The following is an 18,632-nucleotide window of genomic DNA, read 5'->3' as shown; positions in this document are numbered from 1 at the left end:
AGTGATAAAAATGACACAATTTGCATCCTGTGCGCAGTGATGTCATTACATCTGAAAAATCATTGACTTCAGTTAGATGGCTATGAAGCAACCCACTCCTCTTAATGAACTAGGAAATCAGGCATACAGTTCTCATTATGTCACGACAGTTATGACATCCACAGTACTTTGCTCTGTACAGGCTCTGCTCGACTGTAATCAAACAGTCCTAGGTCATCTATGGGAAACTGCAGTCTCAACTTACGCATTGGAAATCTTTTGTTTGCAGAGAAGCAGCAATTTTAGTCTCTCTTTTATCTCTGAGGAAGGCATGACAGTTTCACCAGATTATTTAAATTAGCTGCTCTATTTTTAATCTTCCAATGTTGGAGATAAATATAACCTTAGGCTTATATTTCTTTCTCCTTACAGCTTTTCAATATTTTCTATTTTCATTTCTGCCTTTTTCAAACACTTTAAGAATATCTGCAACTCTAATCTTCAGAGTACACAGGCATGTGAATTAAGTACTATATGTATCCACAATTCTTTAAAGCAGCCATATGTAGGCTCATGGGAAGCTGCAAAGGAAACATACATGTTTTAAAGAGTTGCAGAAAATCATTTATTCAATGTTCAATCCTTTATTCAATGTTTTTGTTTACTCCAAAGCACCTTATTGGAACTGAACCGGAAGCGCTGCACATTCCTAATTAAAAGTAGCAGTACAAGTAAGCCATAAATTAGCAGTACAATTTAGCAATTTCAAACAAGTTGTTAATAAAAAAAATAACACTAGAATTTATCTACTCATTTAGTTTATATAATTTCAAATGCTGAAATAGCAGAGTCAGAAATCCTTTGTTTACCTGCCTTCTTGTTTCAAAACACTTCTTGTTTACCATTCTATGTGGGTATTTACCTTTTCCACTGAAATATATATGGTAAGAAGGCCAGGCCTATATAGGCAATAGAATCTCAGATTGCTAAGGGCGAATAACGGACAACAGGGGAAAGGTGTTCTATTTTAAAAGGTTCCTTTAAATACTAAATTCCTAAAACCTAGAATTTAGATGAGTTGAAACTGTTCCCTATTCTGTAGTTATTCCATTGTAGGGAGTATTGCTTCTATCAACAACAAAAAATGCCTGAAGTTTGTAATACTGATATTAACCTTAGAACTCTGTTAACTGTCACACAGAAGTAGTTCAGACAATAAATTTAGCAATATATTGCAGTTTCAACTAGTAAACTTTTCATAAAGCTTTAAGTCCTGGTTATTGAACCCTTGTGGCAAAACTGTAAAGTTTCATCAGTTATTCATCCAATTGTCTAAAGGACTAAAAATATGCCTTGGCTTATGCATATATTGCAAAGTATTTATTCTGTGTATAACTTGTAAGCTATCTTTTCTCTTCACCAAACATATAAATATGTTATCATCTGAGGGACCAGGTACAAATCAGTTCAGAAAAGACATTTGGTCTTTTTTTAATGATGACATTACAAATGTTGAGTTAAGAAATGTAACAAATAAACCTGTTTTAGTCATAATACCTTTCATATCTAGGTTCAATTTCTTGAGAACTTATTAATTTTGAACATTTAATAAAAAGACTGATTTTGCATTTTTTAAGTCAGCTGATTCATCTGGATTTGGAGATAAAGACAACATTAAATGTGACAGCTACTTCCTAAATAATTAGGGTTGTAAAGGATTTCAGATTCAAAGGAAAAAAACTTTTAAGTGTACACAACCCTGAATGTAGCACTTGTTGACAACACATTAAACTAAATGTGTCTTTTCCCAGGATTGCAGTTATAAACGACAATTGCAGTGTTCCAGGAAAAGTCACAGCTGCTTTAAAATTGTCAAGAGGTATTACATACATGTCTTTATGTGCTTTGAAGCTTTTTTCCTCCTCAGATTCAAAGTGCTGTTTAGTTCTAAAAGCAGTCTCTTTTCTCAAGTAATAAAGAGATGTGCTTCCTAATTCACCTCCAGTGGACTGGAGCATGAATAGAGGTATTTGCATAAAATGAAGTGACAGAATCATCAAAAAGCACTCTGACATGCTCATAGTCCGGTTTTCCATTAAAACCTAACATGGAAAAGCTAGAATTGTAAGATAAAATCTATTTTTATTGATCCATATCAACACAAGTGTTGTTTGCTGCTTAATATATCACAGCTTGTTTTTTTCAAACACATCCTCCATTTCAGTACTAAGACTATCTTTCCCTATGTCAGCCCTCCCTACATTCAATACAATACTTTGTCAAATTATGCTGCATTGTGCACCAATCATTTTGCAGAATAGTAGGAAAATAAGGAGTCATTATACACTGTGAAGCCCTGATTAAAACTAGAACTCTTTTAAGTCAATTTAAGTAGATCTAAAGCAGAAAATCATATATAATGAAGACTGGCTTGCCTAAAAGTATTTTTTCTATTTTCACATATAACACAAAAGATCTTAGTAGGACTATATTGTTTATAATGGAGAGTCCATTCTCTTCTGTTTTCTGATGCTTTATATGTGCCACTAATTGAAAGCTGAGGATTTAAACACCAAAACATGAAGAGCAGTTCTTACAAACACAATAATGCCAGTATATTCATCTCTAGATTTCAACATTCTGCACAATGATTCATATTATCTGCAAAACAATTAGCTCTTTATTTCCCTCAAATGTTGTTGGTTTTTTACTTCTTTTATTTCTGACTGGCCATAGCAGATTTCTTCCAAGAATTGTGTAACAACATGAACTGTTTTAAATTTAAAATCTGTTTATAATGCTTACCTAGCTATTTCCCCAAACCCCAAACATTAGCTCATGTTTTATAAAGGCCTTATGAAGTCACGATTTCAATAATTCAAGTAACATTTTAAAGCTGACTCCTCTATAATGATCAAATATTTATTTATTTAGTTAATTCAATATATGCAGGAGTAGTTCTAGAAAATTAAATAATGGATGCTACACCCAAAGTATTTCAGATTACTTTTTACTACCCTATATATTTGTCTATAATTGTTACATGGCTTCATAAATTACAGTCATTGACAACAAATCAACTGTTAAACAACTATGATAATTTAAATGTATGAAACTATTTATATAAGGTCTTTGGGTTATTTAAATAAAATATATTTTGACACTCTAGTTGGTGATAATGAAAATGAGGGAGAAAAGTTCTTTTTATTCAGTTAAGTAAAGAGCAGAATTTGGATCTCTTTCAGAAGACTTGAGGTTAAGGTTTTTTTTTAAAGCTTCCTTTTTCTCAAAGTTATTCTAGTCAAATCCCAAATAAATTTTGTCCAAAGCAATATACTAAAATGGCTTCCCAATTAGATCAGCAGTAATACAGTATTAACACTTTGGTGTATTCACATATTTTTTCAAATGGCATCTTATTGCTATGAAGATGGCTTAAGCTTGAATTGCTTTTTAAAATCAGAATCATTGGGCTTGCCTTATATGATATGTGTGTATACTCATTTTTCACTGAACATAATAGACAAAAATCTTCAGAAATTGTTATAGAAATGTGTAGGCTTATTCATGAATGTAATTGATATTGCTATCATATGGAATAACAGTTGAATATAAAGCACACACTTCTATCACAGTATCTGTTAAAAGTTGATGGGTTGGATTATTTATTCTTTGTAATATTTGTAGATGTTTTCTGAGACATTGCAGAAACTCTGAAGCTGGTTGATCAGTACAGTTTTTCCAATGCAAGATGAGTACCCTGGAGGAAAACTTCTATATTGGGAAAAGTGAACTATTGGTAGAAACATTTTAGCAACCTCTCAATTACCCAAGATATCTCTATTGAAAACATTATTTGCCACACCTTTTTGCTTTTGATTTTATTTGGCAAAGCAGCACTGTGAACTGTTCAATGATTAGGACATAACTTACACAGTAATTGTTATATTACACTCAGATACTTCAAGTCTGTAAATCAGCTAGAAATAATACTCAGCTATGAATTTCTTAGCTATGCTACAGGGAAAGGAGGGGAACTATGTTAGTTATGTCCATCCCGAACAGCAAGATAAAATAAATGTTATCCTTGTTGATGCTTCCAAGTGTATATACATGTCTGATTTCCTGTATGAGAAGAAAAGCTGCTGATTGTTATCTGCTACATGCTAGTCTATAAATACGTTGATAGCTTTGAAGAAAGTCATCTCATTTTAGTAAGATCTAAGAGTCAGCTGAACACAAATCTTAAGTGTGCAGATAGCATAAGAAAGTGCAGGTAAGCAATTCGATGAACAAACACTGGAGCTGAAATGGTTAGAAAGTTTCCAAATTGAAAAGTAAAAGGAGATAAATTGCAGATACATCTGCTTATCTGCAGACATATATCACAACAGATGAAAATATGGGCATATTAAAACGAAACAATTTGCCCAAGTTTAATTTTTTTCCATCAGTCCATTATCAAACTCGCATTAAACCTCTACAAAATTAAAAAAACAAAACAAAACCACTTTTCCATGCTGATAACAGTGTAACACGGTCCAAAACAAGCTGCAATGCTGTTGGTTTGGAAAAAGCTTTTAAGAATTGGAGATGAGCAGTCCACTGTTAACACTATGTTTGGATCAGATGTTGTAGCTTTTATATTTCATCCCTGCAAAATCGAAAGAAAATTTTTTAAGTCTAGTTTAAACATATATTTCTTAAAAATCAGCTCACTTTCAGATACTGCTGAAAACTTTGGATTCACATACTGAACCAAATGGTCAGCATCAAAGTAATAGCCACATTAAACAAAATAAAATATGATTTTTAAATGAAATACTCCCTATCACTTCATATACTTCATGGAAATGTCAGTAAAAATGTCATCAATTAAAAAAAATATGTGGCTACCTTTGTTTTTCTGAAGACATGAATGTTGCAGACCATTTACAGTAGTGATTCACTTGCAACTATGATCCAATTACTCAATACCTGTGCAAAATGCTGCATAATGGGAAATCTGAGTTCAAAATTTTATTGCAGAATTTTGATAAAAGTATTTACCTCTAGAGAAACTGGATTTTGCCTACACAAATGAAAACTATTCTAAGATAAATTAGATTTAATATGGAAATGGATCAGAAAAACAGCAAGAAAAAATGCTATCTCCTCCCATCATTTCTACTACTCCCCAATACCTTAAATAACATTAAATAGGATTGGTCGTCAAAAACAAATTATTAACTAACATGGGCCAGTGTTTCTGCTTTGAAAACGTTAATTCTAACTGCAGCCTCTCAGATTTGAAATGTTACTTGCTCTCTGCAACACGTTTATTGGCAGAAGGTACAATGTCTTCTAAGCCTGGACAGTTACACGGCATGTGTTTCAATAAAATATTACGAAATGCCCAAAATGGCTTTCTTATTCAAATATAAAGTATCAAACCAGTTTAAGTAACGACTATATTACTGATAGATTTTAAAGCAAGGATGTGCAGCTTCTATAATAAGAGAGGTTAAATACCATTTACCAGTGGTGGGTTTCTATTATTTTTACTACTGGTTTGTTCATGGACGCTCGCGTGCACGCTACGCTTCTGCACATGTGCAGAAGCATCTGGGCGGGTAGGGGGAGCCTCCCACCACCACTACTACCGGTTTGCCCGATTCGATCCAAACTGGCAGCAACCCACCTCTGCCATTTACAATAAAAAATGGAATAGTGACCAAAAACTTTTACTTGATTTTGTACTACTGCTGCCTTTAAGACTTTTCAAAATATAAATTAAATATATGATTGCACAGTTTAGACCCCAATACCAAATATATAAAACAGCCCATGGAAGTGATTGATACAGAGGCACATGTGTGTGCATAACTGATACATACACATATGCATACATACCCAATACATTCCACAATCCAAAATGCATATACTTGCAAGTACAGTACACTAATACAGACTAGCACATGCAAAACCGAACCAAAGGAGATAATTGAATGGACATGAAAGATGAGAAAACAGAATCCTAAACCATTACTGTTTTACAAAAGATTGAAAAATCAACTCAACTTTTATCAATGAAGTGCAGGAATGCTGTCCATGCTTTTGCATGAGGTCTAATTCAATTTTGAAATTTTCCCAATACAGTACATATAGATGCACCTTTTTCCCTCAAAAAAGAGGCTGAGAATCTGGGTGTCTTATACACTGAATACAGCATTTTTTGCCTCCCGAAACCTCGCCCCCTTCTCCAAAATGGCCATGCATAGCTTGTAGGAAGCTTTTTTGCTCAATTTTACCCCCCCCCCATCCCCCAGGAGCACTCTATAAGCTTCCTAGAGGCTATCCATGCCCTTTTTTTAAATGAAAAATGGGCCCGTTTTCATGAAAAATGGGCCATTATTTGCTCGTTTTAGGGGGGGCACCCCCCAGGAGCACTCTGCAAGTTCCCTAAAGGCTATTCATGCCTTTGGGGAGGACACGGGCTCGTTTTCATGAAAAACAAGCCATTTTGGGGAGATTTGCAGAGTGCAAAAACTTTTTTAAAAAATTTTCCTCTTCAAAACCTTGCGTCTTATACTCCAGTGCGTCTTATACTCCAAAAATACGGTACCTTCCAACTTCCCCCGAAAAAAATTGTCTTTCCCAAATTCACATAAACTAAGATCACAATTTTTGAGTAGTTGACACCATTGGATAAATACATATGATACTATAGATTACCAAAATAAAAAGTTTTAAGTCTAACATTTTAAAAATACCACTCTCTCAAAACATAAATCTCAATAATAATATGAGAGTCAGGGCAATTTTCTAATTTAGAAATAATATTGAAAGTCAGTGGTCAAAATCTGCCACTGTCAAAAGGAATAGTCTGGTATAATATTGAAAATTAAAAAAAAAGCAATAATTCAATTTACATCTGAATCTACTCAACAGTAAATCCCAAAGGTCTGAATCTAGACTTTGTGGTCTAACAAATGAAAGGACTTTTCTAGCCACCAGAAGCAGTGGATCACTGACAAAAAGATACATCCTTTGCTGATCTTCTTCCCCGAAGCATCAAAATTCACTTGTGATTATATTTTAGAAAAGAAATTCAGAAAGCATCAAGTGCCAAAAGGAAAAATAAATCCTTTTCATAAGTGGGAACAAATACTGCATCAAATACACTGAATCTGATAGTACTCACTCCAAGGAAAAGGAGTATAAAATTACAATTTTAATTTCTCAAAATTGCATAAGATTCTTTCTCAAGGACCCTTAAATTTCAGCTATGAATTAAAAGCTCTCATATGGCTAAAGTATAATTCATAGCCATTTATTATAAACACAGATTGAGGTGCAATGAAGAGAAAAGGGCAGCATAAATTATGGAATATGTGGAAATTCCAGATTCAAATTATACAACAAAAAGGAAAGAAGGCAGACAGAGATACATGCAACATAATGATGACGAATGCTATCACAGAAAAAAACAATAAGGGGAAGATAAAACGAGCAGTATGGAGGGTTATGGATTTGAGGTTGTAACTTGCAGCCATGATTCTGTACTAATTAGTATTTTTTTAGTCACCACATATTGTACGCAATAGTTTTACATTTTGCTTTGCACAAGCAATGTATAATTCAGAAGCTGAAAACAAGATACATTTTTTTCTAAATTTTCTTTGCTGTGGTTCAATTAAAATGTTTAAAAGTTTATGCTGAATCTAATAAAAAAATTATGTTTCAAGTTTGTGAAGTTATTCCAAACTATTTGATGACTAATGAAATGTATCATCGAAGCGGGACAGGTAAAAGCAATCTTAATATCTGTGTGCTTTGGGCTACAATTATATTTTCATAGTATCTTCCCACGGCTTTTCTAGCTGGCCTTTTGGGAGATACAGCCCAGAACACCTGAAGGTCATCAGATTCCCCACCCTAAACTAGATTATTAGATAAATTACTCTGCAGACTAATCCAAACCTAATAGGTCTTCTGACAAAGCTTTGAGCTGATACAAGGCAGAAAGTTTGTTACTGGAAATTAAGAGAAATAGAAGCAATCTACTAACCAGTTTACCCATGCTATAATCAAATATGTTCATAAAATATTATAGTAAAGCTAAGCTATTTTCTTCACTACCTTGGTTGATAGTTTTTTTTCTTCCATAGTATAAACTTATATTCTGTAAAGAAATTTTCTTCTACTTGGTTGGTTTCCAAGTTCTTTAAACAATATTTGAATTATATGGATGGTGTAGTATTTTTATAATTCAATCATCACCAGATGCTTATCTATAAACATTTTGGTACTTAACTTCAAAGCTGGACTTTCTGTTAGTCTTCAATAAGCTAAAAGGATTCTGGCTCAAATTTTCATGGAAATGAGATATCACTATTGCATGACTCAGAAAAGTTTTATTTAAGTCACTTTCATAATTCCATAAAATAAAGCAATAATTTTGTGTATAAGAGATTAGACAGCAATCTCCCATATAACTACTAGAGTGACAGAGATTTGCTTTCTTTCTCTTTTCCATATTTTCCCCCTTATTAGCTACTGTTCCAAGTTACAGTAGAATATTTCAAAAATGCCTATTCCTGTCTAAGACCAGTCGTGATATTATAAGCAGATATGCAACTGAGAGCAGAAGGATGAATGAGAGCACCATCTGTTACCAATACTTATTTATAACGAAGTGAAGCACTTGTGTTACCTAAAATAGATATGTATAGGCTTGCCCCTTCCCCCACCATACAGAAAATTAATTATAGCAACAATAAGAAAAATATACTTCAAAGTAATTGGTTATGAAAATATATTAGGCAAATGCTAAGCTTTGAAATAAATAATATCTTACAAGCCTGCACTAGATATAAAAGCATGGAAGGACCAATATACATGAGGATGGAATGCAATCCCATATTAGTTATCTTCCACTATTGTCACAGGATTCTCCTCAACTCTGTGTTGTAGCTTCAAGCATAGGATATGGATATATTTTATGCATAGAATAATAATTAAGCACAGGTGCTTTACAACTAGTAAAAATCAATATATCATTTCTAGGCCAATAACAAAGTGAGATTGCTGGTTTACTTATTTATAAATTAATAACTGACAAGTGTTTAATGCTGACTATACTTATGTCTGCTTTGTATTACTGGGTAATTAGCAAACTTGGACAAATCATCTGAGTTATTTAAAAAAACATAGTTAAAAAGGAAGAACAATCTGTCAGCTTGAAGAAGACTACACAATATTTATCACACTTAAAAGAAATATTTTGATACATCCTAATATAAAGAATTTGGCTCAGCAGTTTTTGTAAGCATAACATGCTTCTCTAAAACAGCTTAGTTGAAGTTAGAATGCATCATTTCTGTTGTTTCCTCTAGATTTCTGAGCTGTGTTTCATTTTTTAATGACTGGGAAATAAATTATTTTCTGAACCTATTGAGGTTAACCAAAGTCCATTTTACATTTTATTCTCTCTGTTGAAATCAGGCCTAAGAAGGAAAAAGAGCTTTAAATTTAGGGAATACCTTTAAGCAATGGAGATTGTTATTTAGTTTACAGAATTCTAAAAAATAATAAATTATATTGAAATAACATGCAATTCATGCAATTCTTTTTTTTTACCATTTAATGTTGTACATTAAAAAAAAGCCTGCATGGTTATGCAGCAATGCAAAACTTCAAATGCATAATCAAGAACAAAGCAGTAGTGACAACAAATGAAGCAGTGGCAAGCTACCCTCTTAAGAATCAAGACAGTTTCACCTTGTATATGCAAGTATGTGGAAGGAGAAAGTCGAACTGAAAATCACTTCCACCTGGACCACTGCTTCTCCTTATCTGTTAAAGGCACATATATCACTCCCATCAGAGGTTTCATTTTGACACTGCCATCTTCTAGCTTATCATATTGTTCCAGCATCTGGTTTCCTCCAGCAGGCCCAACAGGTAATATTAATCTTCCACCAGGTTTTAATTGATCTACAAGCTACAAATAAAAAATATTAATACCACAATGTTAGTTTTAACTCATTTTTAAATGTATTGTTCCATAAATTCAATTTGGTTTTTTTGATATATATTTAATTTTTTTTTAACTTTTGGGATGTGTGTTTTTTAATGTTGTACGCCGCCCTGAGTCCTTTGGGAGAAGAGCGGCATATAAATCCAATAAAAACAAACAAACAAAACAAACAATGTATAAAAGCAACAGTCTTGCAATACATAGAACTGAAAAACAATAATTCCTACTGCAATAATTACTGTACTGAAAAATTGACTGAAATGGTTTTCAGCCCTAATAAGATTAGAAGAACAATTCAACCCCTTTCTATTCTTTACTCTATCATAGTTGAAATATAAATTTGGGGAAATTAAAAAGGAAAGGAAGTAGGAAGTAGAAAGCAACTTGTAGAACCTTCATCTTCATGAACCTATATAAAAATAAATGGAATTTGAGCTGGGGCTGCTAAAAGCTTTTTAAAACTCAAACATATTATAGCCTCAAAATCCAGGAACATGATTTAATAAGTTTAGTATATCTAATTAAATTTCCATCTCTGCAATATATTTATGCTATTAAGAAATCAATTAAAACATATTTAAACCATGTGTAAGCTAATTCTTAACCCTCTTTACTTAAGAGATTTGGTGCAAAATACACCTATCTCTCACAAATAGAAACATACATACAGTACATACATACATACATGTATTACTTACTGCTTGTGGTACAACAGGTGCCGCAGCTCCAACATGAATAGCATCATATGGAGCTTCTTCTGGATATCCCAATCTTCCATCCCCCACTGAAAGAAAAATAGGACAAAGAATTTAATATTAATGGTCAAAGCACTAAACCTCTACTTAAATGGTTAAACATTTTTATGGAATATCAAAATTAATTGACATGAAACTTCAAATGTAGTAAAAAAAATAGTCATTTAATTTTTGATAGTATTACCAACTAGAATTCATAGTGCAAATGATTAAGGTTGGAGAATAGCATGGTATAAATATTTCTAACATAATGCACTTTCCTAGGATTATATAGATAGCTTTCATAGATAAACACAATTTACAATCTATAACCGCTGTCCTTGTCCGTTTTAGTTCACAACACTAGCCAGAAGGAATAAACAACCTTGTACAACCACCTATTAACTAAATCTTTGTGAAAAAAAAGAGATTTCAAGTGCCCTGCAAGATATGTCAGATTTGGGACTTCCGGTTCCGGCGGCTACGGCAACGGGCAAGGACTTTGCCCGCTCCCGCTCTTCGGTGGGCTTCCCCCGTCCTCGGGGGGGCACAGGACGCCCCGAAGAGGCGCCCTGCCGAAGGAGCGGCTCGCGGAAGGCTCTGGCACCGGCGGCGGCTGGTGGGGGCTTTTCCGCTTTGCTCCAGGCACCGGGGAGCAGTTTTGGAGGACGCGCCTGCGTCTCGCCCCATGCTGATCAGAGAACACAAAACTGAAGGAAGCAGCGGCGGTGCGGTGAGATGCTTCCTCTCTTCATCCCCTTACTTTTGAGTTGATGGACTTTTCAGTAATTTAAAAAGTTAACCTTTCGGATTTACTCTTGGAGGAGCGGCTAGAGGGGAGGGGGATTCCCCCCGCCTTGGACAAGCGGCTTGTAAAAATTCTGCTCTCGCCCCCAGGGGAAGGAGGAGGGGGGAGAGCCAACTAATGATGCCTCACCCCAGTAAAAGTGTTTTTCATGGGACTTAGTTCCAGAACTTATTGATGACCTGAGAACTTTTTGAACTTTTAAAATTTTTCCTATGCCTCTGAGCCCAAAGCTGGCAGGGCAAGATGGCACACTTCCGTTGTCTTCATGAACTGTGAAACCTGACTCCACCTTTAAAATTCAGGCTTCTGGTCTTTGTCTCCGTGTCACCCAGAGGAATCTCTTGTGGATTGTTATTTCCTGAACTCTTTGGAGAAAAAACTTTCATCTATTGCTAGAGTGACTAAAGAAACTCCCACCTGTTTGGATCCTCTGCCTTCTGGACTCATCTGCCTGCTCTACTTCTCCAGCTGCCCAGTCTCTACACTGACTGATCTCTTTGTTTTATAAACCATGTCTCCAAAAAGACCACCCCCGGGAAAACCTGGCTTTGCTACTTCTGCACCGACATCTGCAACATCCAGTCCTGCCACACAGTCAAAGATTACAGAACTGATGCAACCTAAGAGTACAGAGATGGATTTGCAACAAATGCTCCAGCAACTCATACAGGGCCAGGAAGAAATTAAGAAACAATTAAAAGAAATGAAGGAAGAAATTAAAGAGAATCAAGTCCAAATTTATAAGAACTCACAGAGACTGGACCTTGTGGAGGGTGGGGTGGCGGAGGCGAGAGGGGGGGTAGAGGCTTTACAGAAGGGAAACAAAGAACTTGATATCCAACAAATGAAAACAGAGTTTGAGAGAATGTCCTTTTATCTTAGATTTCAAAATGTAATAGAAGCAGATGGGGAAAATATAAGGGACATTATGACTAATATTCTAGCTGAATACATACACAAAGATAAACAGCAGATGGAATGGGAGATAGATCTGGTCTATAGAGTGAATTCAGCGTATGCCAGAACACACAATGTACCCAGGGAGGTTCATATTAAATTTCTTAGGAAAAACACAAGAGATGAAATTCTGGGTGTACAAAGGGGGCAAACATTGACATATCATGACAGGGAGATAACCATTCTGAAGCAGATCCCAAAAAAAATTAGGGAGAAAAGGAAAAATTATTCGCAATTGGCGAATAAACTATACCAGAAGGGGGTGTGGTTTAGATGGTTGATGCCTGAAGGTATGCTGATATTCTGGGAGGAGACAAGAATCAGAATCAATACATCCATAGAGGCACAGGGCTTTATGGAAAAAAATAAAGCGAACCTAGAAAAAACAGAAGACACCACAATGGTCACACAGGACACGGGAGGGGCCGGAGCTCTGCCAGCGGGGGGTGAAGGGGCAACACCAAGAAAGCTCAGATCACAAAAATGAATAAGAAAACCACAATGTTATAAACAGACCGAAAGTTATAATGAAATTATATCTAGACTTTATATCATAACTATATAAACTGATTGAAAACTATTTTTTCTAGAATTAATATGCTGATTTTTTATGATTATGTATTAATGTTTTATATTTAGATGTATCCTATGAGTTTGGAGGGAGGGGGCGTCTGCCACACTTGCAACTGCCAAAATTTGTAACCATTCCACTTACCCTTTTCCTTATAAATGTTTTAAAAAACCAATAAAACTTTTTGAAAAAAAAAAAAGATATGTCAGATTTGGAGGTCACAGAAGTTCATAATGATTGTTTGCAAATAGTTTTTTTTCGGAAAAATGCTGTTTAACTCCACAATTTTTGCAATATCATCTGCTTTGACCAGTCTATGGTAAAAAGCAGGGTCCCATTGTTTAAATAGTGTCATTTGGGAAAATAGTTTTCTCTTTGTTGCTATGTCTGACTTGAAGAAGAGCATTTCCAGCAAAATTCAGATGGTCCCTAGCTGTTCCTCTTCTCCCTTAGTCAAGATGTATTATTTTCACTGATTATTCTGGCTGTTTTCAATTTATGTAATTGCCTTGGGTATGACCATTTTTTGTTTTTTTGAAAAAAATTATTAACATTCCTATGTTTTGGGTTTTTTTTATCTGTATGCCATCCTAAATCTTTTTGATCAAGCAGTTATATAAATTTATTTAATTAAAAAAATAAAGAAAAAGAGAATGTAATCTAATTTATTAACACAAAATTTAAATGCTACACTATGCAATGTAATCTGTATTTATTTCATTGTAATATTTTCTAGTACTTACCAATTAGTTTCACTCTTCCTGAGGACAGCAATAGAGGGTCATCCTTTTTGACGTTATTTATTGAGTCATCAACTAATTCTTTGATATGATCAATTCCTACAACTTGTCCTTTGGGGCCAACCTGAAACAAAATCAAAAGGATTATTATTCATAGAGGTAAAATATGTTGCCAGTTACATATATCCTTGCCAGCCTTCCCTGCCCCCATACAGATGCCACTGAAAAGATGTAATAAGGGTACCAATTGGCTTCAATCAATAAAAGTAACAGTTCTTACATTTTTACTAGAAAACAAACAAAAGAAAGACTATGTAAAATTAAACATTTGAAATTATTACTAAAAATAAATGTTGCTACCCTGTTTCCCTGAAAGTAAGACCTCCCTAGGTAATAAACCCAATCGGGCTTTTGAGCACATGTGCTAAAATAAGCCCTCCCCTAAAAATAAGCCCTCCCTGAAAATATTGCAATACAGCAGCAGCCATGAGGTGACGATGCTCGGTGCCTCCTGCACCTCAAAAATAGTAAGACCTCCCTGAAAATAAGGCCAAGCACTTATTTTGGGGGTCAAAAGAAAATAAGACCCAGTCTTATTTTTAGGGAAACATAGTAGTTGTACTTTCCAAGTCTAGAGATTACTGTCACAGGAGACGAACAAATATTGCATGCCACAGAATGCACAGCACCCCAAATGCCTGCTTGATTTCTAGTTCTGAAATATTTTGAATGAGATACTAGATACCAGTTTAGTGTATAAATTACTTGGAATTACCTACTATTCTTACTATTTATTTTTTAGGATTTTTCCCTTTCAAATAGTTTAAACTATTAGGTGAGATTAACTTTTGAACGCCAATTAACTGGTTTTAGCTATTCCAGTTTTATGCATTTTCTTGAAGGAAATATTTTGTAGACCAGATAACGTGGGTAGAGCTAGTCAAAGTGCAAAAACACTTTATGAATATAAAGGAATAGTCTTGTAAACTAAACCCTTGTAACAGTTTTCTAAAGCTCTCTAAAAATTAAAACAGAATCTGTTGATTAACAAAAGCAAAACATTTCATTTATTTGATAAAAGCAATTTCTCACCATCCGGGCAAAGCATGAAGTAAGAATACCACTGCCAGATCCTACATCAAGGGCTTTGGCTCCTTCATGTAACTGTTCGTATAGTAGTTCTAGAGCATATGCATGCTAATAAAAAAGAATAAAAAAAACCTATTTTACTTTGATTCTGCCCACCATTAAATCTGTTTTTATAAAGATTGAAACATATTTTAAATGCTAAAAAGAAAACCGTACTTAAACTGAAACAGGCAGATGGATATCTCAAATATTATTACGAGTGATCTGGGAATAGGGGATTTAGTTATTACTCCCCTGTCATGGTCAGATCACTCATGTCTCTGGCTCGACTTCCCTGCCGCTACCCCCCACCGCGAGGAGGCGGAGCCAGCCTGTCCAAGCTGGTACCACCCCAAGCACCTGATGGAACCGGATAGGTTCCAGACGGAGCTTGGGCCACTACCTGTAGCCCTGACCCGCGCTGGAATACGGCGGCGGCTGGGGCCTTGGACCGGGTTGCGCCTTTGCCACCTCTCCTGCGGCAGCGATCCACCCGAGCTCCTTGGTACACCGAGGAGCTGAGGGTGATGAAGCGCCATAGGAGACGTCTAGAGAGCAGGTGGAGATCCTCACGCTCCGAGTCTGATCGAACACAGGTAAGAGCCTATTTACGGACCTACCTTGTGGCATTGAGAGCGGCCAAACGTAGACATTGTGCCGCTCTTATTGCGTCCGCGGATAACCGCCCTGCCGCCCTGTTTAGGGTAACCCGCTCTCTCCTGTCACAGGGGACACGGGGGGCACCCTTGCAGGGTAGAGCAGAGGAGTTTGGGGAATATCTGCAGGACAAAGTCGCTCAGATCCGGAGCGGATGGGCCCCCTCCAGTGGGCCAGACGAGCCGTCAACAGTGAGTCTTGTGAGACCATTCTGGGAGGAGTTTGACTCTGTTGCCCCCGAGGATTTGGACAGGTTGCGTGGACGGCTGCGACCCACCACATGTTTAATGGACCCGTGTCCCTCCTGGCTGGTACTGGCATCCTGGGAGGTGACACGAGGTTGGCTTCTGGGCCTGGTGAACGCCTCATTGGGTGAGGGATTCTTACCAACTGCCTTGAAAGAGGCGGTGGTGAGGCCCTTACTCAAGAGGCCTTCACTGGACCCAATGGAGCTGGCTAATTATCGTCCAGTCTCCAACCTTCCCTTTTTAGCGAAGGTTGTTGAGAATGTGGTGGCACAGCAATTTCCACGACATCTTGACGAATCCGAATATCTAGACCCACGCCAGTCCGGCTTCCGACCCGGGCACAGCACAGAGACAGCCTTGGTCGCGCTGGTTGATGATCTCTGGAGGGCCAGAGATAGAGGTTGTTCCTCTATCCTAGTCCTATTAGACCTCTCAGCGGCTTTTGATACCATCGACCATGGTATCCTATTGCGCCGGCTGGAGGGGATGGGAGTCGGAGGCACCGTTTTACGGTGGTTCGGCTCCTACCTCTCCGACCGGTCGCAATGTGTGTTGACAGGGGGGCAGAGGTCGACCCTGAGGTCACTCACTTGTGGGGTGCCGCAGGGGTCGGTCCTCTCGCCCCTCCTGTTCAACACATATGTGAAGCCGCTGGGGGAGATCATCCGTGGTTTTGGGGTTGAATACCATCTGTACGCTGATGATACTCAGCTGTACGTTTCAACCCCAAATCACCCCAGCGAGGCTGTCGAAGTGATGTCCTGGTGTTTGGAAGCCGTCGGGGTCTGGATGGGGGACAACAGACTCAAACTCAACCCCTCCAAGACTGAGTGGCTGTGGCTACCAGCACCTCGGTTCAGTCAGCTGACTCCAACGCTGGCCATAGGGGGCGAACAACTGCCCCCTGTGGAACGGGCGAGCAATTTGGGCGTCCTCCTAGATGCCCGGCTGTCAATGGACGACCATGTGGCAGCCGTGGCAAGGGGGGCGTTCCACCAGGTTCGCCTGGTGCGCCAATTGCGCCCCCTTCTGGACCGGGATGCCCTACGCACGGTCAGTCATGCACTGGTGACGTCTCGCCTGGACTACTGTAATGCTCTTTACATGGGGCTTCCCTTGGGACGCGCACGAAGACTGCAGCTAGTCCAGAACGCAGCCGCGCGGGCAGTCATGGGGAGTACTAGGTACTCCCACGTAACACCGCTCCTGCGCGAGCTGCACTGGCTACCTGTGGTCTTTCGGGTGCGTTTCAAGGTTTTGACCACCATCTTTAAAGCGCTCCAAGGCATAGGGCCTAGTTACCTGCGGGATCGCATCCTCCCACACACATCCCTGCGGCCAATTCGCTCTCACAGGGAGGGGCTTCTCCTGGTGCCGTCCACTAGGCAATGCCAACGGGCGACACCAAGGAGTAGGGCCTTCTCTGTGATGGGCCCAACCCTCTGGAATGACCTCCCCCCCGACATTAGAACCACCACTGACTTCCGCTCCTTCCGGCAGAAACTGAAGACACACCTGTTCCGACTGGCTGGCCTGGCATAATTTTTAACGTCTACCTCCTGGCATATATATTTCCTACTGGTTTTCTAGGGGACTTAATTTTATAGGACACTGGGGTTTTAAATTCTGTATATTTTAAATTATTTACTTAGCAATTACAGTTCTGTCTATTTTTATCCTCCTCTTATTTATGTATTTGTCCATTTAATAATTTTAATTGTTTAAATTTTATTTATGATGTTTTTGATATGGACTGTACACCGCCCCGAGTCCCTTTTGGAAGAGGGGGCGGTCTAGAAGCGCTAATTAAATAAATAAATAAATAAATATCATAGTTTTTACATTAAAATTTCAAGGCAAACTCATAAAATTCGTTAAGTAAATGTAATTTAAAAATATATCAAATATAAGATCAGGGCTTTATTACTATGTCTGAAATGGGTACTCTGAATACACAATAGTTTGCCAACTGAAAGAAAACGAGAACTTCTAAAATCCCCTTCCCCCTTTCCATCTAGAGCTACCCAATTTGAATCCATAAGCTTACAAAATACCAGTGCCAAATGAACCTAGACCTAGAAAAAATGTTCTAAAGAAAGCTTAAAACCCAAAAATCATCAATAAAGCATATTTCCAGAAGATAACTATATTGTGCAAGACAAGGCAGCCAGGCAGCCAAGGGGAAGGCATTACCTCACTGCCCAGCAGGCAGATCACCCTGACCAGAAGAAGTATAAGGTGCAGAGGATTTGTGGTCCAGCACCTTCCCTTTCTAGTAGAGCTCCTTCCTTTCTTCAGGGCAGTATACAAACTTCTTTGTGTGGGGTAGAAATGTACAGCATGTGCAGAGCCCATTTGACTGGCAGCAGGCTAAAACTGTTGAAGTAGAGCAGGCCGAAAAAGGAGCGTGACAACCAGAGTGGTGAGAAGACAACTAGCTGGGGATTGCGGCAGCAACAGCATACAGTGGTCTCATCTGAACCATGCTGTGCAGGGCAGCCAAAAGGGAAGTGATGGAGGGTGTGGGGGATGGGCAGATGAAGGGAGTTGAAGCAAAGATAGTTTGTGCAGGGCAGGAGAATGTGATCACAGGATGCTGTGAGTCGCAAATGCAGGCCGGTCACCAGGCGCCTGAATGTTGATCATGTAACCATGGGAATGCTGCAATGATCTTAAGTGCCAGGACCACATGTAAGTACATGTTTTCAGTGCTGCTGTAACTTTGAACAAATAGACATAACCTAAGAACTACTTGTATTTTCTCTCAAACAATTGCATGAACTTCATTA

General features: G+C 37.7%; 1 protein-coding gene across 1 annotated transcript in view; it reads right to left on the bottom strand.

The window, feature by feature from the left end:
- Window positions 1-590: 590 nt before the first annotated feature.
- Window positions 591-18,632, bottom strand: part of PCMT1 (protein-L-isoaspartate (D-aspartate) O-methyltransferase) — a 29,870-nt gene continuing 11,828 nt past the window's right edge. Inside the window, exons 4-8 of the mRNA XM_081943278.1 lie at window positions 14,903-15,007; window positions 13,814-13,934; window positions 10,699-10,784; window positions 9,742-9,964; window positions 591-4,633 (exon numbers count right to left, since the gene is read on the bottom strand). Coding sequence (XP_081799404.1) covers window positions 9,785-9,964; window positions 10,699-10,784; window positions 13,814-13,934; window positions 14,903-15,007 — 492 coding nt within the window. The 3' untranslated portion in view covers window positions 591-4,633; window positions 9,742-9,784. The remainder of the gene's footprint in view (window positions 4,634-9,741; window positions 9,965-10,698; window positions 10,785-13,813; window positions 13,935-14,902; window positions 15,008-18,632) is intronic.

This window comes from Natrix helvetica, assembly GCF_964273705.1.
Source record: "Natrix helvetica genome assembly, chromosome: 2".
NCBI lineage: Eukaryota > Metazoa > Chordata > Lepidosauria > Squamata > Natricidae > Natrix > Natrix helvetica.
Note: the sequence above shows the minus strand (reverse complement) of the source record. Positions and strands in the feature narration are given on the sequence as shown.